Source organism: Tachyglossus aculeatus, chromosome 4, assembly GCF_015852505.1.
Source record: "Tachyglossus aculeatus isolate mTacAcu1 chromosome 4, mTacAcu1.pri, whole genome shotgun sequence".
In the NCBI taxonomy this organism is placed as follows: domain Eukaryota; kingdom Metazoa; phylum Chordata; class Mammalia; order Monotremata; family Tachyglossidae; genus Tachyglossus; species Tachyglossus aculeatus.
In genome coordinates, this window is record NC_052069.1 from 95,378,959 (window position 1) to 95,404,250 (window position 25,292).

General features: G+C 40.8%; 1 protein-coding gene and 1 long non-coding RNA gene across 2 annotated transcripts in view; one reads left to right on the plus strand and one right to left on the minus strand.

Annotated features, from left to right (window-relative positions):
• The window catches only part of LOC119927222, a 112,740-nt gene that overhangs the window by 63,307 nt on the left and 24,141 nt on the right, over positions 1–25,292 (plus strand). The gene's annotated exons all lie outside the window — the stretch shown is intronic.
• Positions 1–25,292, minus strand: part of LOC119927220 (cyclic nucleotide-binding domain-containing protein 1-like) — a 200,025-nt gene that overhangs the window by 44,928 nt on the left and 129,805 nt on the right. Inside the window, exon 7 of the mRNA XM_038745747.1 lies at positions 6,232–6,299. Within this exon, the coding sequence (XP_038601675.1) occupies positions 6,232–6,299 (68 nt within the window). The remainder of the gene's footprint in view (positions 1–6,231; positions 6,300–25,292) is intronic.

The following is a 25,292-nucleotide window of genomic DNA, read 5'->3' on the forward strand; positions in this document are numbered from 1 at the left end:
TACAAAGCTCTGTAGGTGCCTAGAATTCATTCTGGATTTTTTTAAGGATGATCCCTGGGCATTTTATGAAAGCCTCTTGCACAAGAATTATCTGTTCAAAACCACTTTTAATCAAAACTGATTTTATTCAGGAGACCATAACCCTTGCCCAAATGAGAACCAGATCCACTTTGACATCAAACTCGACACTTGTTTTTTGTACCTTTAATCTTCCTTCCATAAGAAAACCACTACCGCTGTTGTTTGAAACACAGTGTTAGTTTCTAGTCACTCACTGCACCTATTTCACTCAGAAAAAAACTACTCTCTTCCCATTTACATCTCTTCCCAATGATTTAAATTTCTGCATCACAAGGCTGGATTGTCAGCTTGTTGAGGGCAGGGAATGGTGTCATCCCTAAAAATCAAGGCTGTAACCTCTTGGTAAAGGGCTGTGCAGCCTGTGGGCACCTAATTGAACTGAATTGAACAAAAGTAAATGATCATTTTCAAAATGATAAAAATTCATGTTAACCTATCTAAACTTTACAGATGTCATCTACTGGTAAATGTCAGATTTTATGAATTTCATTTAAAAATTAGACTCCTTTTAAAATGAACTGAGATATTTCTTTTTCCCTTTGCCCTTTTTCATGTATTAAGATGAAATATGCACTGACAAGGTTTTGGTATCCTCTGGTTTTCCCTATCAATCAAACAGTAGTATTTATTCAGAACCTACTATGCACAGAGCATTGTGCTAACTGTATGGGAAAGTACAATAGATTTCCAACAGAATTGAAATCTGCCACCAAGTGTTTACAGTTTAGCAGGGGAACAAAAGCATTTACAGAGAGGAGGAAGAAGGAGAAAGAGAATATGTGCACAAATGCCACAGGAGGTTATTAAAACTCTCCTTTTCTGCAGTCTCACATTTTTCCTTTTGCCTTCAGGACAGCTCTTTTTGGATGTACCGCTAACACCTCGAATTGTGTTCTCTCTCATGCTTTCCCAACATCCAGGTGATATTCCTCAACACTGTACGCAACCCAATTCTCCTTTCAGTTCTCCCTTTACAATACCTCTAGAACCCACCCCTTCCTCTCTAGCCAATCTGCTACCATACTGCCCCAAAGCACTTATCCTATCCCAACTTGACTACTGCATCAGTCTCTTTGCTGACCTCTCTGCCTCCTGCCTCTTTCCTCTCTAGTTCATACTTCACTCTGCTGCCTGGATCACTTTTCTAAAAAAAAAAGAAAAAAAAGTCCAATCCGCATTTCCCAACTTATCAAAAACCTCTAATAGTTGCTCATCCAACTTCAAACAGAAACTTTACCATGGCTTTAAGACACTCAATCAGCTCTGTCTCTCTCCTACCTTACCTCACTAACCTCCTATTACACCTCTAACCAAACAACTCCTCTTTGCTAATCTGCTCACCTTGATCTTGTCTATGCCTCCACTGACCCCTTCCTCACATCCTCCCTCTAGCATGGAACTCCCTCCCATTTCATATCTTCATATCACCACTCTCCCCACCTTTCAAAGCCCTAATAAAATCAAATCCTCCAAGAGGCCTTCCCTGACTAAGCCCCAACAGCCATGCCTAAGACCTTCTTTCTGTGTTTTCTATGAGCTTGACTCTTTACTACTTAAGCACTTGGATATTCACTCACCCCCAGCCCCACAGCACTTACAGGTATATCCATCTGTAATTTATTTTAGTGCCTGTTTTTCTCTCTAGACTGTAAGCTCCTTATGGGCAGGAATTATGCCTAGTACAGTGTGTTCTGCACACAGTAAGCATTCACTAAATGACATTAATTGATTGAATGATGGAAATGCCATGATGCAGCAACAAAACTTTAGCTGCCATCAGAGTACAGGCTTAAGTTGTTCTTCCTTGCAGTCATGGTAATGGTTTTTGCTAAACACAGAAAAGATCACTGGTGACCCTGCAGAAAACAGTATCATTAGAGAGAAGAGGAATGAGACCAGATGGTAGAGTCAAGAGCAGAGTTGGAGAAAGAAGGAAATTGAGGCAGCAGGTATATACAACTTACTTGAGAAGCTTGGGAGCAAGAGCTAGAGGGGGCAATGCGATTCAGAGAATGTTTCTTTCAGGATGGGGAGATGTGAACATGTTTGAAGTCAGAAGGGAAGAGCTATCAGAGAATGGGTAGTTGAAGATGGTGGTCAGGGAGGGAAGAAGAGTGAGTACGAGTGGTTTGAGAAAGTGAGAAAGGGTGGGGTTTGAGACACAGGTAGAGGGTGTGGATTGCTTGAGATACAGCTTAGGGGAGGGATGAGAGAGTGGATGTTGAGAAGGAGGTGAGAGAGAGGGGATGTTGAAAGGATGTTGAGCTGTTCTGGGGAGCTCGGACCTGATGGTATCAATTCTGTCAATAAAACAATTCTCTATCTCCCCCTGTGCCTCCCCACTCTTATATCTTCTCAGCTCCCCACCTACCCATGATCTTTCTCTCTGCCATCATATAGTCTCTTTCCCCTTCTTCTCATAGTCTCCATTAACCTTTTTCTCAAATCTACCTCATGTCTCATTCCTACCTCCCCCTCCCTATATTTCTCTTTCTTGTGTATTTTCCCTTTCCCTTCCATCTTTGCCTTCTAATCACTGTTTCCCCAGTCTCACCCAGATCTTTCCATACCTTCATCAATGCCTCACATTTTCTCTTCACTCTCCTTCTCTAGCCATTGGCTAGACTATCATGTTGCCACTGCTGTTTCCCCCCCCCTCAGCAGCAGGTGTAGGAGGCAGAAACAATTGCTAGTGCTGACATCCCTCTCCACAGATCTGGGCAGGCACAATTAGCATGTCTGGTTATGTTCTTCGCACCTGCCCAGACCTGTGAACAGAGACCTTGGGAGCTATTAGTAATATTGAATAGTAATTCCCTCCATCTCCATGAGCCTAGCCAGGATAGCACAACTTGTCTTAAACCAGAATCATCCTCAAAGCTCTCTGGCACTGGCTCTAAAGATTTATAAATAAAGTTTTCTATTTTGAGACTGATCTAAAAAAAATCACATTTTGCTAATCAAGCGACTCTCATTACCAAAGCCCATTAAAATTCATTTTGTATAGATTAATGTTAAACAGCAGATTTAAAACAGATGGACCATTGGAACTATGTGACAAGGCTAACTCATTCATTCATTCTTTCAAACATATTTATTAAGCACTTACTGTGTGCAGACCATTGTACTAAGCACTTGGGAAATATAAATTGGCAACATAACTCTGGGGGAGCCAGCTAGGTTTTCAACATTTTAAAAATTCTTTATTTACTACCAACATCCAAGCTAGCGTATTGGTGCAGAGTACAGATAGGATCTTAGCAAAATGGAGCAGGTCTTTCTCTGGGGACAGCAGAGGCTGCCCTAGAATAAATCAATGGTATTTATTGAGTGCTTACTGTGTGCAGAGCACTGTACTAAGTGCTTGTAAGAGTATGATACAACAGTGTTGGTAGACATGTTCTCTGCCCACAAGGAGTTTACAGTCTAGAGGGTAGTTGGGGGATTAATGAGGGGAAGGATTCTATGCTCCAAAGCATTTTGAAACAAAAAACTCGAGAAGCACTGTTTCATGAGAGGACAGAATTACTAAGATTGGATAGGTCAGAAGCCCTTGTGTATTTCTACCACTGGAGTGGGTCTCACCCCACAGCCAAACCCCAGGGAGAAAATTCACAGGGATTGCAGAGTCCCAGAGATCCCTTTGAACATGGGACCAGGTTCATATAGCAGAGTGAACCATGCTAGAGACAGACATGGAGGAAAGAAAAATGTATTTTGGGGGACATCACTTTTCTGGGTGAGTGGAGAGATCAATCAATCATATTAATTGACCATTTACACTGGGCAGAATACTGGACTAAGTGTTAGGGAGTGTATGATTAAGTTAGCAAATATGATCCTTGTTCCCAAGGAGCTTACAATCTATTAGGGTGACATACACTAAAATGGATTACGGTTTGGGTGAAGCCACAGAGTTTGAAGAAATTTTCCATGAGTGCTAATGACTGTGGAGAATGAAAATGAATCTTCCGTCTCTCCTCTCACATGCCCTGCAGAGCTCATGCCCAGGGTTCATCCCTGATGCTGTCCTGGGATCTGAACTGCAGGTGAGGAAGCACTGTAAGAGGATAGGAAGCCCACCCTCAACTTAGCAAACAGTGTGGTCTAGTGGATAGAGCACAGGCCTCCTAGTCAGTAGGACCTGGGTTCTAATTCTGGTTCTACCACATGTCTGCTATGTGACCTTGGGCAAGTCATTTCACTTCTCTGGGCTTCAGTTACCTCATCTGTAAAATGAGGATTAAGACTTTGAGCCCCAAGTAGAACAGGGACTGTGTCCAACCTGATTTGCCTGTATTTACCCCAGTACTTAGTACATGGCCTGGCACATAGTAAGTGCTTAACAAATACCACAGATATTATTATCATTATCACTTATGACTCCACTTTTTATGTCTCCCTGCCAATGTGGCCCAGACTGCAACTTTCTTTCAGAGAACAGCAAGGTCCAAGCCAAGCACAAGCCCACTTAAAGCAAGGAATCCATACTTCACTCTGCTGCCTGGATTATCTTTCTACAGAAATGTTCAGAAGATGTCACCCCCCTCCTCAAAAATCTCAGGTGGTTGCCTATTAATCTCCATATCAAACAAAAACTCCTCACTCTTCGCTTTAAAGCTCTCCATCACATTGCCCCTTCTTCCCTCACCTCCCTTCTCTCCTTCTACATCCCAGCCCACACACTCCACTCCCTTAGGTGCTAACCTTCTCACTGTCCCTCAACCTCACCTGTCTTGCCACCGAACCCTGGCCCAAGTCCTACCTCTGGCTTGGAATGCCCTAGCTCCTCAAATCTGTCAGTCTCCCTTCCCCCCTTCAAAGCCCCCTCCTCCAAGAGGCTTTCCCAGATTAAGCCCCCTTTTCCTCAGCTCCCTCTCCCTTCTGCTTCACCTCGACTCGCTCCTGTTGCTCTTCCGCCCCCCCCAACCCCCCAACACCTATGTACATATGTATATATCTATAATTCTACTTATATTGATGCCTGTTTACATGTTTTGAGGTCTATCTCCTCCCACCCCTAGACTGTAAGCCCACTGAGGGAAGGGATTGTCTCTATTGCTGTATTGTACTTTTCAAGCACTTGGTATGGTGCCTCTGCACACAGTAAGGGTGCAATAAATACAACTGAATGAATGAATCTAAGTTGTGGGGAGGAGGAGAAAATGGGGAAGAAGGACACCAGTTGGCCTATCCATGGCACCCAAGAATGTGTGCTTAATAACAAGCCCAATTTTCTCATTCAAGGTTCCTGTGGATTTAGCAACACATCTTTTGAGAGAGCAACCTTGTTCTATCTCCATCCTTAACCTCTGCCTGAGAAAACCCCCACCAAAAGCATGAATACTTTATGGGCCACAGTTAGTTAACACATCGGTAATACTGTCATATAACAAATGTAAATAGTATTTCCTTTGTATCATTAGCAGGACACATAAAAGGGATACAGAACTAGCAGTTTGTAAGTTGTTGGTGCTCTTTGTGGGAAAGGCTTTTTCAAAGAAATTAATGAAGCTTTGTGAGGAGGCCCGTTCTTGTTTATCTTTGTTTTGACTGAAACATGGCAACTGGGAAGTAGTGTGGCTTAGTGGAAAGAACCTGGGCTTGGGAGTCAGAGGTCACAGGTTCTAATCCCAACTCCGCCACTTGTCAGCTGAATGACCTTGGGCAAGTTATTTAACTCCTCTGGGCCTCAGTTCCCTCATCTGTCAAATGGGGATGAAGATTGTGAGCCCCACGTGGGACAATCTGATTACCTTGCATCTACCCCATTAGAACAGTGCTTACAACAGTGTTTGGCACAGAGTACCATCATTATTATTAATTTGGGTAGCCTACTGTGGCTGTCAGGATTTTAAGCATCAAGAATATCCATAAACAGGGTCTATGATCAGTCTCAGAATCTTACACTCACTGCCATTTTCCCCATGCATTGAGTTTCTAGGGCAATATTGATTTTGCAGTCATGTTAACAGATTAAGGGACTATTTCCTGCCAGATCCTCTATATCCTTTCATATTCATGAGGCTCCATACTTATTAAGCACTTACTGTGCACAGAACATGGTACTATATGCTTGGAATTATACAGTACAAGGAGCCTTGAGAAACCACCAGTGGAATGGAGACACTTGTAGACATTTCTTCTTACCTGGGTGAGTTGGCCAAAAGTCGCCTTAGCAGTTTGAAGCATAAGTTTCTGTGTCACCCAATCTAAATCTAGAAAGAAGGGAAAAAGATGCTCACTTTTTCAAAATATTTTTATTATTGATAATAATAAAATGATAATAGTAAAATGATAATAATAGCATTACTAAGTGCCAAACACTGTTCTCAGATCCAGGTTAAGTACAAAACCATCAGAACAGCTACACACCCTGTCCTTTATAGGGTTCACAGACTGAGGGGGAGGGAGGTTGGAAGGTTGAAGAAAACAAGTCACAGAAAAGTTAAATGCCTTGCCCAGCTTCATACAAAAGGCACATGGAGGAGCCAGAATTAGAACTTAGATCTCCTGACTCCCAGTTCTGGGCTCTTTCCACTAGGCTAGACTGCTTCTAATCATAATATTAACCTACAGAAGGTAGAAGAGAGTTACATCCATTGTACCACTAGTGTTTAAAATGAGTGCCAAAAGCATAACTTTGGCCCTGTGTATCTAAATTAGATTATCGACATCATTTTAATCCAGGAAGAAGATATTTTGGTAAAATTGCTACCAAGAAGAGTGGTTAGGTCATCTAGAAGCCATAATAACAGCTCCAAGTCACTACAATACTGTTCAGAACACTGGGATCACTACTAAAGAGGGCTCTGAACCTATATAATAATAATGATTCTGGTATTTGTTAAGAACTATGTGCCAGACATTGTACTAAGCACTGAGGTGGATACAAGCAAATTGGGTTGGGCATAGTCCCTGTCCCATGTGGGACTCACACTCTCAATCTCCAATTTACAGATGAGGTAACTGAAGCACAGAGAAGTTAAGTGACTTGCCCAAGGTCAGATGGCAGACAAATGGGAGAATCAGGATTAGAACCCACAACCTTCTGACTCCCAGGCCCGTGCTCTATTCATTCAATCATATTTATTGAGTGTTTACTGTGTGCAGAGCACTGTACTAAGCTCTATCTACTACGCCATGCTGCTTCTATAGCATAGACAGAGCATCAGTCTGGAATTCAGGGGACTCTAGTCCCAGCTTTGCCACTGACTTGTTTGATGATCTCAAGTAAGTCACTTAATATCTCAGAACCTTAGTTTCCTCATCTGTAAACTAGGGATGATAATTTCTGCCTCTTCCTCCCTCACAGAGAAGTGGTGAGAAAGAGATAATTCTATTACATTGCACTCTCCTACACACTTAGTACAGTGCTCTCCTTACAGTTAGTGCTAAATAAATATCATTGATTGGATAGGTTGACTGAGGATAAAATTAAGAAATAGATACAAATATGCTTTGGGGGGAAAATACTCAGCATCTTCACAGTAGTATTAAAGCTGTGGAAAAAAAAGATCTGTGCATAGGATTCAGATAGGCAGAGGGCCAGTCTAGTCTCAGTAGAAAGAGGCATACACTTATGTTATTTATGCAACAATTTGTATATTTTCTTTGTCCTAAAACCTCAGAATAATGATGATATTTGTTAAGTACATATTATGTGTCAAGCACTGTTCTAAGCACTAGAGTAGAAATAAATTAAGTCATATACAGTCCCTGTCCCACATGGGGTTCACAGAGGAGGTATACTGTGTAGAGAGAAGTGATACGATGCACTAAATGTCCTGTGTTTACATTAATTTTATATTATTTGGATTTAGACATAGATATCGTTTCAACATGGTTTAAATATTCAGACCAGACACATTTCACTGAGCCACATGATAGATTATAGGGCTGAGAGCTGTCACAAGATAATTGACATCATGATGCACAAATTTGCATGTTTTATTTTTTCCATTTACTTTAAATGAAGAAAATGTGAGCTGAAATAGTATCTTAATAAAAATGTTTCTTAAATCCTGATTACTAATGAACTGGAGGCTCCAGGAAAGCTGCAACATTAAAGGGGTACGGGAAAATGAGCAAATCCAATATCTGTATGCAGTGAACTATGGCAACAAAATCATTCACAAAATTGGAAATTAGGTTGAAAAAGATTCCTTAGCTCTCCTTAAGAAGAAAAATGATTGTTGGCCCTTTTCATCATCTGTGGAATTTATTGAGCACTTACTGTGTGGAGAGACCTGTACTAAGTCCTTGGGAGAGTACAATACAGAGTTGGTAGACACATGTCCTGCCCACAGAGAGTTTACAGATATAATGAGAATAAGAGTGTAAGCTTGTGGTGGGCAGGGAATGAGAAGCAACATGGTCTAGTGGTTAGATTGCAGGCCTAGGAGTCAGTAGGCCCTGAGTTTTAATCCCAGCTTTGACCCTTTCCTGCTGTGTGACCTTGAGTAACTCACTTAACTTCTCTGTGCATTAGTTACCTCATCTGTAAAATGGAGAGGACTAGCCACTCCAGGTCTATTAAGGGGACAAATCAATAAATAAATCAATGGCATTTATTGAATGCTTACTATGTGCAGACTTACAAGGTTTACTGCAACAAATTTACCATCTGGGAGATAATGAGTCATTGAGAAGACTAGTCAAAAATTGGTGAGAATTAAAAGAGCAGTAAAAACCTTAAAGAAGTTAAAAGAACCTTAAAAGAACAAATCTATAAATCTTTCCAATTATCATCATTTCAGATAGCAGAATCTGCCTTATGAAATAAATATTAACAGCATGATCTGGTCCCATCAGTATTTGGTGACATCACTAGTATTACAGAGAAGGAATTATTTAGAGTACACAATGTGCCCAAAACAAAGACATAGAATTCTAATTAAACAAATGAAAGACAAAAATGAATGTCATATACTTCGAGTTGTTGATCACCAAAAAAAGTAGTTGCAGAATCCCATTCAGAGTTGGAGTTTGACATGTTACTAAGACCAATATGTGTAAAATGTTCACTAGGGTTCAATTTCTAACTGGGAAGACATAATGCAGCTTTTTCATCTTAGATAATTGAGACAAGAAATTGTTCCAAAAATCTATAGAACAAATTCTAGAATGTCAGCTCTTTTTAGGTTGTAAGCTCCCTGTAGCCAGGGAGTATGTCTACCAACTCTGTGATATTGTACTCTCCCAAAAGCTTAGGAGGGTGGTCTGCATGTACTTAATAAATATAATTGGTTGATTGACTAATTCATTCAATCATATTTATTGACCACTTACTGTGTGCAGAGCACTGTACTAAGGGTTTGGGAAGTACAAATCGGAAACTTATAGAGACAGTTCCTACCCAACAACGGACTCCCAGTCTAGAAGGGGGAGACAGACAGCAAAACAAAACAAGTAGACAGGTGTCAATACCATCAAAACAAATAGAATTATAGATATATACACATCATTCATAAAATAGAGTAATAAATATGTACAAATATATACAAGTGCTGTGGGGAGGGGAAGGGTGTAGGGCAGAGGGAGGGAGTGGGGGTGATGGGAAGGGGAGCAGAGGATAAGGATGGGGCTCAGTCTGGGAAGGCCTCCTGGAGGTGAGCTCTCAGTAGGATTTTGAAGGGAGGAAGAGAGCTAGTTTGGCGGATGTGTGGAGGGAGAACATTCCAGGCCAGTGGTAGGACATGGGCCAGGGGTCGATAGTGGGACAGGCGAGAATGTGGCACAGTGAGGAGGTTAGCGGCAGAGGAGCAGAGTGTATGGGCTGGGCTGTAGAAGGGGAGAAGATAGGTGAGGTAGGACTAATTGGACAAGGCACAGGTATGTGGGGTACCCAAGTGTCTGTGTGCGGGATTTGCTCCTGCTATTCTCATTGAAACCTAAGTACATGCCTAGGACACTCAAATATCAAGAATAGAAGGTCCAGGAGATGAGCACGTTTGTGATTGATTATGAGCTTCCACTCCCTCAGTTCAGATGCCAATATTTTCCCCACTACACTGGCAGCCTTTCTGCCTTTTGGCATTTGGGTGAACCAAAATCCATTAGGGTTAGGGGTGGTCCATCCCCAGTGATGAGGATGGACTCTAGGAAGACAACCATCACTTTGGAGCACCCATGGATACCACTGTTGAGATATAACATAGGTCTGGATGGACCCCATGGCTAAGCTATGATGACCTCGTTGTCGGTTCATGATCTAAAAATTCCTTCCCCTTCTTAGTCCATAATAAACCCTGATTGAGCCAGTAAAAAGAGTTGTTAAACATATTTTAAGGAAATCAGAGCTGTAGCTGAGGACCCAGGATTCTCATAGCTCCTGGTGATTTTTTTTTCTTTTCCATATTTCTCATTTTCTTTACAGTGATAGCTACGAGCATCCAGCTCTCTGACTGTAGCTCTTGACAGAATCATTTGTTTTCTCTCTGAACAATGAATGAAATTACCTCTTGTCGTACCTCCCCAGCTCTCTGTGGAAAATCAATTTTATCAGGCAAAAGTTTGTCCTTGCTTATTCCACAGAACTTAGGCCTGGTGTAGTAAAAGTGATTTCAAAGGTTGAGTGGAAAGGGTAAAGGGAAAGGAGTAAAAACTTTACCCATGATTGCCTGGGGATTGGACATTGTATTCACATTTAAAAGATTTATCAAGTGCATAATATAGCAGAACATGATTTTACATGCTTGGGAAACAGACACATCCCTACCCTTGGACAATCATTCAATCTAACAGGAGGACAAACATACAACTCCATAAAGACTAGTAAGAGTTCTTGACAATACAACAGAAATAAAGTGATGACAAAAATGAACAGATCAGAACATAAAGTGAATCAGAATGGCTGAAATGGCAAAGTTGATATCATGGTTATTATGACGAGGTAGGAAGCATTCAGGGAATGGCTAATGGAAGCGGTGACTTTTTAGAAAAGCCTCGAAGAAAAGGGCAGGTTCTGTCTGGCAAAGCTGAGGTGTACGGGGGATGGAAGGGGAGCTTTTTGGAGCTTCTCTGGCGTTTCAAGTAGAAGCAGAAAAAACACTGGTTAGGGCTGCTCAGGCTTCACACTGTTTGTCAAGAAAGGTAATCTATTCAATCTGCTACTTCTGGCCCAAATCTGCATGGGCAAATCTGATGTTAAACACCAAACTAATGCTCATGGAAATTGCACCCCTACCACTAGTTCTTCTTGGAAGCCCACCCAAGAACTTGATACCCTCAATTCTGCCTAAAAAATAGACAAGCATTTTAGACTTTTCTAGTCTAGAACCCCACATGGACCTCGGGGCAGGCAGCACCCCAGTATTCAGAGAAGGTGACAGTAGAGTGAAGGAAGCAGCCCAGAACCTCCAGCTCTCTTGGGCAACAGCTGCCAATCAGTGGGTGACAGACCAATCAGCAAGAACCCTCAAGGTGACAGTCTTATAAAGGAATGGCACTTTGCCTGATGTCAAACCTGATGATGATATATAATAATCATAATAATTGTGGTATTTGTTAAATACTTACTGTGTGCAAGCCACTGTACTAAATGCTGGGGTGAATATAAGCAAATTGGGTTGGACACAGTCACTGCCCCATGTGGGGCTCGAAGTCTCAATCCCAATTTTACAGATGAGATAACTGAGGCACAGAGAAGTAAAATAACTTGGCCAAGGTCACACAGCAGCCAAGTGGCAGAGCCAGGATTAGAACCCATGACCTTCTGACTCCCAGCCCAGACTCTAAATCGCTATGCCATGCTAAGCACTTACTATGTGTCAAAAACTGTACTAATCACTGGGAAAGATGCAAGCTAATCAGATTGGACATAGTCCCTGTCCCACATGGGGCTCACAGTCCTAATCCCCATTTTACAGATGAGGTATCTGTGGCATAGAGAAATTAAGTGACTTGCCCAAGGTCACATCACAGACAAGTGGTGGAGCTGGGATTAGAACCCATGTCTTTCTGACTCCCAGGCCCATGCTCTATCCACTAGGCCATGCTGCTTTCCTATGCTGAACTACAACAAAAAGTGCTTGAATTATATTCCCCAACATTAGCTAGATATTAGCTAGTTAATAGCTGTCAGTCCCACCAAAGCATGTGTAATAATGTTAATAATAATAATTGTGGTAATTGTTAGGCACTTATTATGCGCCAAATACTGTACTAAATGCAGGGGTAGATACAAAATAATAATAATAATGATAATAATGGCATTTGTTAAGCACTTACTATGTGCAAAGCACTGTTCTAAGCACTGGGGAGGATACAAGGTGATCAGGTTGTCCCACGTGGGGCTCACAGTCTAAATCCCCATTTTACAGATCAGGTAACTGAGGCACAGAGAAGTTTATTGACTTACACACAGTCACACAGAGAAGCAGAGTGGCTCAGTAGAAAGAGCACAGGCTTTGGAGTCAGAGACCATGGGTTCAAATCCCTCTTCTGTGGAAAGAGCACGGGCTTTGGAGTCAGAGATCATGGGTTCAAATCCCTGCTCTGCCAATTGTCAGCTGTGTGACTTTGGGCAAGTCACTTAACTTCTGTGTGCCTCAGTTACCTAATCTGTAAAATGGGGTTTAGACTGTGAGCTCCGCATGGGACAACCTGATCACCTTGTAACCTTCCCAGTGTTTAGAACAGTGCTTTGCACATAGTAAGTGCTTAATAAATGCCATTAAAAAAAGTGGCAGATCCGGGGTTTGTTGGATCCAGTTCCTGCCCCACACAAGGCTCAGAGTCTTAATCCCCATTTTATAGATGAGATGACTGAGGCATAGAAAAGTTAAATGCCTAAGGTCACGCAGCAGACAAGTGGCAGAGCTGGGATTAGAAGCTGGTGAATTCCAAGTAGCCTTCTCAACCTGCTGAACAGTTTGCCCTCTGCCGAATTGGCATAGTATCTCCATTCTCTCTATGTTTTTGGGTTCTTGGCAGAGCTGAATGCTCCACCAGTGCTCAATGTATCAAAAAGTGCTATCTTAAAATCCTACTAACATTAGCTGGCTAACGATTCGAATATCGTTAGCATCATTAAGTTTCACAGGGATTGTGTGGAATGTTTTCAATCCGCCATTAGATTAGTTCCATGCACACAGAGCCAGTGAAGTCCACCAAAGTGAATGAAATGACAAGGAATCATCGTTGGAGACAAATGGAAGGAACAGATGTTAAATATGACAATAAACGATTGGCACTGAGAACTCTGCCTAAACTGAAGGCAGCATTTTTGTTATTTCCCCTTCCAAACAAACTATTCCTGGAAGGTCATCGCAGACTGAGATACTATGAGGTTGGTAGCCAAATTATAGGATGTATTCATAACACTGGCAGAATCATTCACTTGAAAGCTAGAAATTTCTAAGAAATATATTTTCCATGTGTGCAAATCTTTGTATTGGTAGCCAATAAGTAGACTGTTGACAGACTAAACATTAGGCATTCCAAGGGAATTACAACTAGAAAATAATTAGGCTTGGTAAAATAACATTGCAGCTAAGAAGTGTGGCCTAGTGAAAAGAGCACATGCTAAGGAATCAGAAGATCTGGGTTCTAATCCTGGCTTTGCCACCTTCCTGCTTTGTGGCCTTGCATAAGTTACTGTGACCTTGCATAAGTTACTTAAATGCTCAATGCCTTAGTTTCCTCATCTGTAAAATGAGAATAGAGTGACTCCTTGCCCTACCTCTTAGATTATGACCCACTGTATGGGACAGGGACTGTCCAGTATGTTTATATTGTATCTACTCTAGCATTTAGCACATAGTACGTGGTTTATAGATGCCTCTACAAAAATCAGCAAGAATACTACACAAGTAATGAATGGGGTTCCAGCAACAATGGCAGAGTGGCTTAGTAGAAAGAGCACAGACCTAGGAAAGAAGAGAATTTGGGTTCTAGTGGCTCTGCCACTGGCCTGCTGTGAGACCATGGGCAAGTCAGTTAACTTCTCTGCATCTCAATTATTTCATCTGTGAAATGGGGATTTAATTCTACTCCCTTCTGCTTAGACTATGAGTCTCAGGAGAACAGGGACTGTGCACACCCTGATTACCTTAAATCTACCCCAGTGCCTAGAACAGTGCCTGGCACTTAACAAATACATTTTATTTTAAAAATAGACCCATTTTCAATCTCTAGTCCAACAATATTGAACTATCTTCCCACCCCTTCCCAGACCCCGAGTCAGGCCAGAGGTTCCCAGTTGGTAGCCTTTAATAGTAGAAGAAATTGCTAATAATCATAATAATTGTGGTATCTGCTAAGCACTTACAATGTACTAAGTGCTAGAGTAGCTACAAGATCATAAGATCAGATGCTGTCCCTGTCCCATGTGGGACTCTCAGTCTAAGAGAGAAGGAGAACATGTTTTTAATCCCCATTTTACAGAGGAGGAAACTGAAGAACAGAGTAGTTAAATGAATTGCCCCAGGTCACACAGCAGGCAAGTGGCAGTGCCGAGATTAAAACCCAGGTCTTCGGACTCCTGGACCCACATGCTTTCCACTAGACTGTGCTGCTTCTTATTATCTTTATCTATGTGTAGCAGAGAATCCTCAGGGTCTTTTGACATTTCATGAAATGCATCATCCCTGTTCCCCAGGACTTTTGCTCCAACCAAAGAGGGTTCCTTCATTGATCCATGAGTTGTATTAATGGAGCGATTACTGTGTGCCCTTGGGAGAGTGTGATATATTTGGTAGACATGAACCCTGCCCACAAGGAGCTTACAACCTGGAGGGGTGACTGAAGTTAAAATATATTGTGGATATGTACTGTGGGGCTAAGGATGGGGTGAATGCAGGGTACAAATCCAAGTGCAGGGTGATGCAGAAGGGAGAGGGAGTAGAGGAAATAAGTGCTTAATTGGGGGAGGCCTCTTGGAGAAGATATGATTTCAATAAGGCTTTGAGAGTGATCACCAGACCCATCTAGTACACATTCCTGGTATCTACCACTGCACTCTAGTCACACTCAGTAAATATTTAGAGGTGACAACCACCAGCTGAGAAGCTGCCCATCTCTAAGAAACACTGTTCCAGAGAAGCTTTTAAAAGGGTCTCATCTGGAAATAATCATTATGATTCATTGGCTTTTGTAACTAAATGAGGTCCAGTCTATTTAATTGCCAAAGTCAATATGCAGGAGCTAATCAAACAGATGGTTAGCTTAATTATCTGAAACCCAAATCAGAGACCTTATTTAAAATTAACAATAACAAAATATCTGAGTGTTCAACTACGTATCTGATACCTGGGCAGTTCAATCCTGGCTAATAAGGAATCACAGCCCCGTTCCTTAATGCAGAAACATGGAAGAGCAGTTAAAATGTTCATTTACATGTAACCTTCTCTTCTGAATCCTTTCTATTCTGTTGCCTATTTCTCAAAACTCAGTTAAAACACCACTAATCTAAGAGAAGCAATGTAGCTTAGTGGCAAGAGCCCGGACTTGGGAGTCGGAGGATATGGGTTCTAATCCCAGCTCTGCCACTTGTCTGCTATGTAACCTTGGGCAAGTCACTTAACTTCTCTGTGCCTCAGTTCCCTCATCTATAATAATCAGGATTAGGACTGTGAACCCCGTGAGGGGCAGTAAATGTGTCCAATCCAATTTGCTTGTATCCATCCCAGCACTCAGTACAGTACCTAGAACATAGTGAGCACTTAAATACCACAGTTATTATCGTCATCATTATTATTAGGATTATTAGTGAAATGGAAAATGCCCAGGAAAAAAAATGTTGGGAAGTAAAATTTAGAGCTGCTTCTACTTGAGTGATGGAGTCCGTTGTTGGTTAGGGACTGTTTCTATCTGTTGCAGAATTGTACTTTCCAAGCGGTTAGTACAGTGCTCTGCACACAGTAAGTGCTCAATAAATACGATTGAATGAATGAATGAAGCACTTGAAAAGACTGGGACAAGTAGCTCAGGCAGACTCCAGTGGGCAGTCACTTAGTACAGTGCTGTGCACACAGTAAGCACTCAATAAATATGATTGGATGAATGAATGAACACAAAAATATTCTGTGATAGATATCTCATACATACAGAGTAATAACCATAATAATGGTAATATTTCTTAAGTGCTTACTCTGGGCCCAACACTGTTCTAAAACTCTTGGGTAGATACAAGATAATTAGGTCGGACACAGTCCTTGTCCCACGAGGGGATCTCAGTCTAACTAGGAAGGAGAACAGATATTGCATCCCCATTTAACAGATGAGGAAACAAACACAGAGACGATAAGTGACTTGTCCAATGTCACACAGCAAGCAAATGGCGGAGCCGGCTTTAGAACTCAGATTCTCTGACTCACAGGCCCAAGATGAATGTAAATTACTCTTTTTTTGAAAAGAATCAGTACAAACTAAGGAAAGGCACAGAAACAGGTGGATTCTTCTACCATTCAAAACCTCAGAAACTCCTAAGCATGCATATAAGCTTGCTGTAGGTAGGGAACATGCCTTCCAATTCTGCTACATTGTACTCTCCCAAGTACTTAGTACAGTGCTCTGCACCCAGTAAGCACTCAATAAATGTGATTGACTGATCAGTCCAATTATTCCAACCTTTTTGTAATCCCTCTTTTTCAATCTCCAGGACAGGGGTTTTTGAAGATTGAAGTTTCATAACCCAAGTGATAAACTCTGCATTTTTCTAGAGGATCACGTCTTCTATTGTACTCTCAATCAGTCATTCAATCAATGGTATTTACTTGGAACTTGCTCTGTGCAGAGCACTGCACTAAGCTCTTGGGAGAGTACACTAAAACCGAGTTGGTAGATATCTTTTCTGCATATAAAGACCTTACAGTCTAGACCAAAGCACTTCGTACTGTGCTCTGAACACAGTAGCCCCTCAACAAGTAAGACCGATAGATAAGGACTTTAGCAAGCTTAAAGCAGAAGAAAGCATTATGCAAAAAAGTACCAGTCCCACCTCCTAAGGGGCTTTGCTCTCTGTAGGTTTTCACTATAGACTGATCAATGAAGCAAAAATAGTTCACCCTAAAAGAGATGCGTCACATAGTTTCTGAGGAGCAGGATTGGTTTTCAGGTGGTTGATCAATAGCTTGAATTGAACAGAAGATGCTTGATGACCCTGATGATCAGTAGAGGAAATTAATTTGATCTAGCTGTAGTTTTTAGAAAACCCATAGACCTATAATGCAGATGAAGAAGGTTAATGAAACAGTTAGTAGTCAATTTTAATTGTAGACTGTAGTTAACATGTTCTAGGTGTGTGCTGAGACATTATCCCTTGATCAACTTGATAATGTGTTATTTCTAAAGTGCTTACCATGTATCAAGATAATCATGTGAAGAAAATCATGGGGCTCACAGTCTAGACAGGAGGGAGAACAGGTAAAATGATAAAATCTCCATTTTACCACTGAGGTAACTAAGGCATCGAGAAGTGAAGTGACTTGCCCCAGGTCACACTGCAGAGAAGTGGCAGCAGAGCTGGTATTAGAACCCAGGTCCTCTGATTCCCAGGCCTGTGCTCTTTCTACTCCCTATACTCCTGCAGGGATCCAGAATAAAGAAAATGCCAGCAGATGGGTAGCCCTTCTAACCATTAAGGCAAATATTGCAGGAGGACAGAGCTGTCCACCTGAGAATATTTTATTAGTAGTAGTAATAATAACAATAATAACGGTATTTGAAAAGTGCTTACTATATGCTAAGTTCTGTACTAAATCAATCAATCAATCAACTGTATTTGAGCGCTTACTGTGTGCAGAGCACTGTACTAAGCGCTTGGGAAGTACAAGTTGGCAACATATAGAGATGGTCCCTACCCAACAGTGGGCTCACAGTCTAGAAGGGGGAGACAGAGAACAAAACAAAACATATTAACAAAATAAAATAAATAGAATAGATATGTACAAGTAAAATAAATAGAGTAATAAATACGTACAAACATATATACAGGTGCTGTGGGGAAGGGAAGGAAGTAAGGTGGGGGATACAGAGGGGGAGGAGGAGGAGAGGAAGGTGGGGGCTCAGTCTGGGAAGGCCTCCTGGAGGAGGTGAGCTCTCAGTAGGGCCTTGAGGTAAAAACTGAGGTAAATAAAAACTAATCAAGTTGGACACATCCCTTGCCCTGCAAAGGGCTCATGGTCTAAGTAGGAGGAAGAATAGGTATTTAATCTGCATTTTACCACTGAGGAAACTGAGGAGCAGAGAAGGTAAATGACTCATCCAAGTTTTCACAGCAGGCAAGTGGTGGGACTGGGATCAGAGCCCAGGTCCTCTGATTTCCTGGAGTGACTATGTTTATCTACTCCAGTGGTTAGTGTAGTGCTTGGCACATAGTAAGCACTGACCAAATACCACAGTTATTGCTGTTGAATCTTTATTCTGAGTCACCTCATTTTTAATTGCACTACACTAAGCTGATCTGTCTTCTTCAGCTCTCTCTCACTTGTCAATAGCAGTGCTCCTCTGAATGAGACTGCCTTATCATGTCTTCAAAGTGTTTCTTAATTTCACTCTACAGCAGCTATCAGGATGTTCTGCAGTTACTCTATTCTTGTATATCCTACATAGCAAAGGTGTTACGTGAAGAATATTGCTATGATGCTTGTGAATTGCCTGAATTCCAAGGCATCATTTTTTGTGATCCTGCCATGCTTTTTGATGTAACATCATGGCATGTAGGTGGCACCAGACATGATTTACAATATAAAGAGGCAGAAGAGGCTTGTAGAGAGTGTTGTAGGTATAGGAAAAAAAATCATTCAATCCATCATATTTATTGAACCTTACCATGTGCAGAGCACGTACCTGGTGCTTGGGAGAGTATAATTCAACAGAATTAGTAGATATGTTTACTGCCCACAAGGAGCTTTCAGTCTATTAGAGCTTACAAGGAAGCGATTATCCTGGATCAGAGCTGAGTTTTCACACTGCCATTGATTTGTTGTGTGCCTCTGGACAAGTAGAAGTAGCAGTAGTAGCATTAATTATCATCAATTGTATTTATTGAGCGCTTACTATGTGCAGAGCACTGTCCTAAGCGCTTGGGAAGTACAAATTGGCAACATATAGAGACAGTCCCTACCCAACAGTGGGCTCACAGTCTAAAAGCATTAATGGTTTTCAGCAATCCAGAGTGCAAAACACTCAAGTAAATGCTTGGAAAAGTCCAGCAGAAACAGAATACAGGTTCTCTGTTCACAGGGAGCTCACAATAGAATGGGGAAGACAGATACATGTGAGCCCTCCAGATGGTAAGCTTACTATGGGCAGGGAGTATGTCTGTTTCATTGTTTCACTCTACTCTCCCAAGTGCTTAGTACTGTGCTCTGCACACAGTAAGCTCTTAATAAAGGCGACTGGATGGATGTTTACAAATAATGGGAACAGTAGGAATAATAAGGGTTAAATGGGGAGTAGAATAACTATGCCATATATTTATGTATATGTACATGTCTATATGTGGTACAAATGGGCATATATATAAAAATGCTAGGGGTAAGGAACATGTCATTGATCCTTTCTTTTGTCTTGGATTTCCCGTCCACAAAGCAACCTAATTCTATCTGCCACGAGTCAATGTTTGTGAAACAGACAGGAATTGTCAGAAGATGTTGGAACTCAGCTATGAGCAATAGGACGTTATTATGTCCATACATTCTTCTCAAAGACAAATAGCATATGCCTAAGCTTTTGACTCTTCAGAGGAAGAAAATCCAGTTAACTCTTAAGGTTCATTAGTTAGACTTGTAAAAAACAGAAATGTTGAAGTAATAGACCATTAGTTTAGTGAAAAGATAGAATTGAAGGAATACTTATTTACATATATACTTCCAAGAAGGAAGCATAACAGTTTAAACTGACTTGGTTGTATGTAGGTTAATTCAGCCGTAAAAAATATTATTATTCTTCCCTGCTTACCCATCATATTGCAATGTGTTTAAAAACCCAAGGAAATCATTTCAGCTTCCCGCATAGAGTTGTTGCTTAAAAGTCATTTGAAAAATAAGGCTTTACACAACATCTATCATTATAATGGTGTACGTCTTTTGTGAACACTGCCTTTTTTTCTTTCTTATTCCAAAACAATGGCTAAGGCTTAATTTTAAGAAAATGAATGTTGGGTATACCAAGGGTGCCTAGGAAAAAATGACATTGTGCAAATGAAAATAAAGTTTTGTTTTCAATCGCACTTTGGAAATTTCTAATTCCCTGTACAGATGAGACTGTTTAGTGGGTTGTTTCGTTTTGTTTTGTTTTTCCCACTGTGAACTCTGACCACCCTACTCCTGTCCAGGGTGTAACATGATGTAGCTGCAAACCCACCAGGGGTCCCACTACCCAAGTGGGGCTCAACTCATCTGGATGAGATTTGTGAAACAAAAAAAATAATAATAATAATTCTTCCCCTAAATATCCCTCCCATGCGAGTCTCAATGCCTCCTCTCTTCTGCAGCCTCAGATCCCTTGGTTTTCAGTGTTCAACTGTTACTGTATTCTAGGCACTTTGCCAGTATTACAATGGGCTTAATATTACAGGATTATAGTGTTACCATCACAGGGTTACAGTATTTGAGAAATAGCTTTCAGAATAACATGAGAAATGGTAGAAAGCTAAATGAGGTGAGTGTGCAGTGGAATGAAATATGTAATTAATAACTGGAAATGGCATCAAAAATTCAGGCACCTATCACCTCACACTGACAGCCTGATGAATTATTGGTGGCCTGACATGCAAAATTGTTCAGAGCTCTCCTGCAAAAGAGCAGTAGCTCAGAGGAATTTTACTGAAACTGAGACAGACACTGGTCTAGACACCTTCCTCATCCTCATTGTGAACATTCACCAGGCACCCACAAAAAGCACAGAATTGCCAGAACTACTATCCAGAAACCAGAGTTGATAAGGTCCCTACCCTTTGACTGGATTTGTTGTCTTACATGCATGACATGATACAAAACCTAGAACTTTCATGTTAGTTTCATTTTTCAGTCTTTCAGCTGAGAATAGCTGGGGAAGAAAACAGTTCTGATTTTTTTTCCCCTCAAATTATATATTAGTTGGATTTAACCATCCTACATATTTGAGGTACTGCTTAGCTGTTTTCCAAAGTGACAGTGGCAGCTAGCAGAGCAAGGGAAGGGGACTAAAGGATGAGTGGAAAATCTTGATATGCAGTTGTTGTTGTTTATGATATTTGTTAAGTGCCTACGATGTGCCTGGCACTGTACTAAGTGCTGGGCTAGATACAAGCTAATCAGAGTGGACACAGTACATGTCCCACATGGGGCTCACAGTCTTGATCCCCATTTTACAGATTAAATAGCTGAGGCACAGAGAAGTGAAGCGACTTGTCCAATTTCCCACAGCAGACAGTTGTTGGAGCCGAGATTAAAACCTAGGTCCTTCTGCTTCCCAGGCCCAGGCTTTATCCACTAGCCTATGCTGATTGCAGTTGGTCAAATAGTAATCCAGCCATCAAAGAAGGTGACTGTGTGTCAGGGTAGGCTGCTAAGATAGCTCCCATGGTCCTTTGGAGCTGCAAGGGGGGAACCAAACATGGAGAGCAGCAAGATGGCAACTCCATTTCTGGACCAAGTATAGGGTTTAGTAGACTTCCCTGACATTTTCCCCTTTCCTCAATCAATCAGTTTTATTTATTGAACACTTACGGTGTGCAGAGCAGCATGGTCTACTTGAAGCCTCCCTTTTCCTTAGCTCCCTCTCCCCTTCCCATCACTCCAACTTGCTCCCTTTGCTCTACTCTGCCTCCCTATCCCACAGCACTTGCATATATATATATATATATATATATATATATATATATATATATATATATATATATATATATATATATATATATAGTAATGCGTGTTTACTTGTTTTGATGTGCACATAGCTATAATTCTATTTATTTATATTGATGTTATTAATGCTTGTTTACTTTGATGTCTGTCTCCCCCATTCTAGACTGTAAGCCCAGTGTGGGCAGGAATTGTCTCTCTTTATTGCTGAATTGTACTTTCCAAGCGCTTAAAACAGTACTCTGCATAAAGTGCTCAATAAATATGATTGAATGAATGAATGAATGCATGTTTAGGAACAATATTTCAACACAGAAAACCTCTTCACTGAACATTAGAAACATACTTTCCTTGAAATTTCCTGCAGAGATAACCTATGAAAATGATTCTCAGCACTTTTTTCAATAGCAATATTAGAGTTTAATGCTCACATTTTTACAATGCTCTCTAGCTTTGCAATAATGCTCTTATTTTGCAACACATGCAAGGAAAAATCTTCCTTCTTCAGCCCTTAACATATGAAGAACTTTGGTCAACTTGAATAGCGAGATTAAAACCCATTGGATGAGTGTTTTGTTCAATTAGCATTAGCAAATAATAGATCTCTTGCATGCTAGAACAAGGTGCCTTTTTGCTGAATAGGGTGTGAAAGATTGCAAATGAGGAGTAGCCTAGCCTAGTGGAAAGAGCACCGGCCTGGGAGTCAGAGGACCTGGGTTCTAATCCCACCTCTGCCAGTGCTTACTGTGTTACCTTGGGCAAGTCACTCAACTTCTCTGTGCCTCAGTTTCCTCAACTGTAAAATAGTATTCAAAACCTGTTCTCCCTCCTATTCAGATTGAGAGTCCCATGTGGGACAGGGACTGAGTACTTACCTGATTAGCTTTTATATATCTCAGAATGTAGGACAGTGCTTGACATATAGTAAGCACTTAAATACTATAATGCAGCATGGCCTGGTATAAAGAGCATGGTCCTGGGAATCAGAGGACCTGTGTTCTAGTCCTGGCCCTAGCAATTGCTTGATGTTGGACCATAAACAAGTCACCTAAGTTCCCTGTGCCTTGGTTTCCTCATCTATAAAATGGTATTAAATATCCATTCTCCCTTCTACTTAAATTGTGAGCCCCATGTAGGACAGGGACTGTGCCCAGCCTGAAAAACTTATATTTACCCCAACACTTAGAACAGTGCTTGGCACATAGTAAGCACTTAACAAATATCACAATTTTCATTATTATTCCCAATCAATCAATCAATGGTATTTATTGAGTGCTTTGTGCAGAGTACTCTACTAAATATTTGGGAAAGTATGATATAATAGAGTTGGAAGATGCTAACCCTGCCCCCAAGGAGCTTATTGCCTAGAGTGCATTTACCTACACATTCACAAAAAAGAATCAAATGTATTTTTCATTATTGGTTCATTTTTAGTTGCTATTTGCCCATATGACTATGTTTATTGTGCTTTTATTATTTTAAATAGACTTACACTGTTTTGGTCAATTTTTTGGATATTGGGAATGCACTGATGCACTTTATTCCCATGGGAAATTATACTGTTTAGTGCTCCATCACTTTAGCTCAGTGGAAAGAGCACGGGCTTTGGAGTTAGAGGTCATGGGTTCAAAGCCCAGCTCCCCCAATTGTCAGCTGTGTGACATTGGGCAAGTCACTTAACTTCTCTGGGCCTCAGTTTCCTCATCTGTCAAATGGGGATGAAGACTGTGAGCCCCCCCGTGGGACAACCTGATCACTTTGTAACCTCCCCAGCACTTAGAACAGTGCTTTGCACAGAGTAAGTGCTTAATAAATGCTATTATTATTATTATTATTATTATTAACACTAAGTTTCTCTTTATCTGAAACTAGAGGAGCTAACTGGGATGTATCAATACATGGACCTTACCTTTTGGAAATGAAACTGAGTGGATTAAAACTAATCATTAGCTTTACAAGGGAAAAAGGAAATGTTTCCTAAGTCTTTTGTTATTTTTCATTCATTCATTCATTCAATCATATTTATTGAGTGCTTACTGTGTGCAGAGTACTGTACTAAGCACTTGGAAAGTACAATTTGGCATCAAATAGAGACAATTCCTACCCAACAACAGGCTCACAGTCTATGCAATTGTAAATTTGTTCTTTTTACAGATTACTCCTTTTCCCTAACCATTCCCAGTTAATAATTAATCTTAAAACAATCTCCATTGTTATCCCTCTCAAAGTACCATTTTTATCTGACCTCTCCTAGCAAATTTGTTTTCTCTCTTTTCCACATCATCATCATTTTCACTCATTCAATCGTATTTATTAAGCACTTACTGTGTGCAGAGCACTGTACTAAGCACTCAGGAAGTCTAATACAATAATAAAGTGACAATACCTGCCCACAGTGAGCTCACAATATTATTATTATTATTATTGTTATTATTAGATGTAGGTGGAGCTCACAGTCTAGTCCATTTCCTCTCCTCACTCATTTCCATCTGAATCTTCACCATTTTGTCCCCTAATCAACAAATAAGCAATTGTCCGCCCAAATTCTCATCCATGCCAATTCCCCTGCAGCCTGCATTCAAACTGTGAACCTCATCCTCAATTATTTTCTCGATAAATACTGATTCCCTCATTTTTCAAGGCAGTTTGCCTCATTTTAGACTCAAGCTTCCACAATGGATCATTTGATTCCACTGGCCCCTTTCCTAGCTGTTAAAGAGAATCCCTGGTGCATAACCAGAAGTCACACTTTGGCCCACTCTGACTATTATTTAGAATAAGCTGATTACCAAAGAGGTTACAGATGAGGCTATTTGTTCCATTATAGGAAAGGCCCAGCTCTTGCATGCCTAATGCTTTATGTCTCCTGTAAGGAGTCCTTTCTGTCATTTCTTTATCTCAGATGCATTCCCCTTCAAAGGAGAAAAAAGTATTGTGGCTGCAATCCTCTGCTTCAATTTTACTCTCTGATGTCTTATTGTTTAACTACTCGTCTGATCTCCTTGTAATCTACAGGCTGAAAGTATCTTAAAAGTGAATTGCTCCATATAGAGTCTGTTTTCCCTTATCCAAAATGGACACACGTTCCTGCTCCCCCAAAACTGGTGGGACCAATATCAATGATCAATATTTGGCTTTTGGAAAAGCCAGAATGTTTTCCATTAAAAATGAAATGCTTCCAAAAATAGACCCAGATCATGTAGATTTCAAAGAAATTAGAATCATATCTTCAACTGGAAGTCATCTATAGAATCTTGGGAACTAATTGGAAGTGTATTTCAATTTCAAACAACAGTGTGGAATTAATATCTTATTCCTAAGTGACTCACAATATCATTTCAAGATCAGTCAGGTATCATTCGGTGTTTTCCTACTGTCCAGTTACCCGCTGAAACAGCTTAAGTGATTCTTTGGACCATCTTC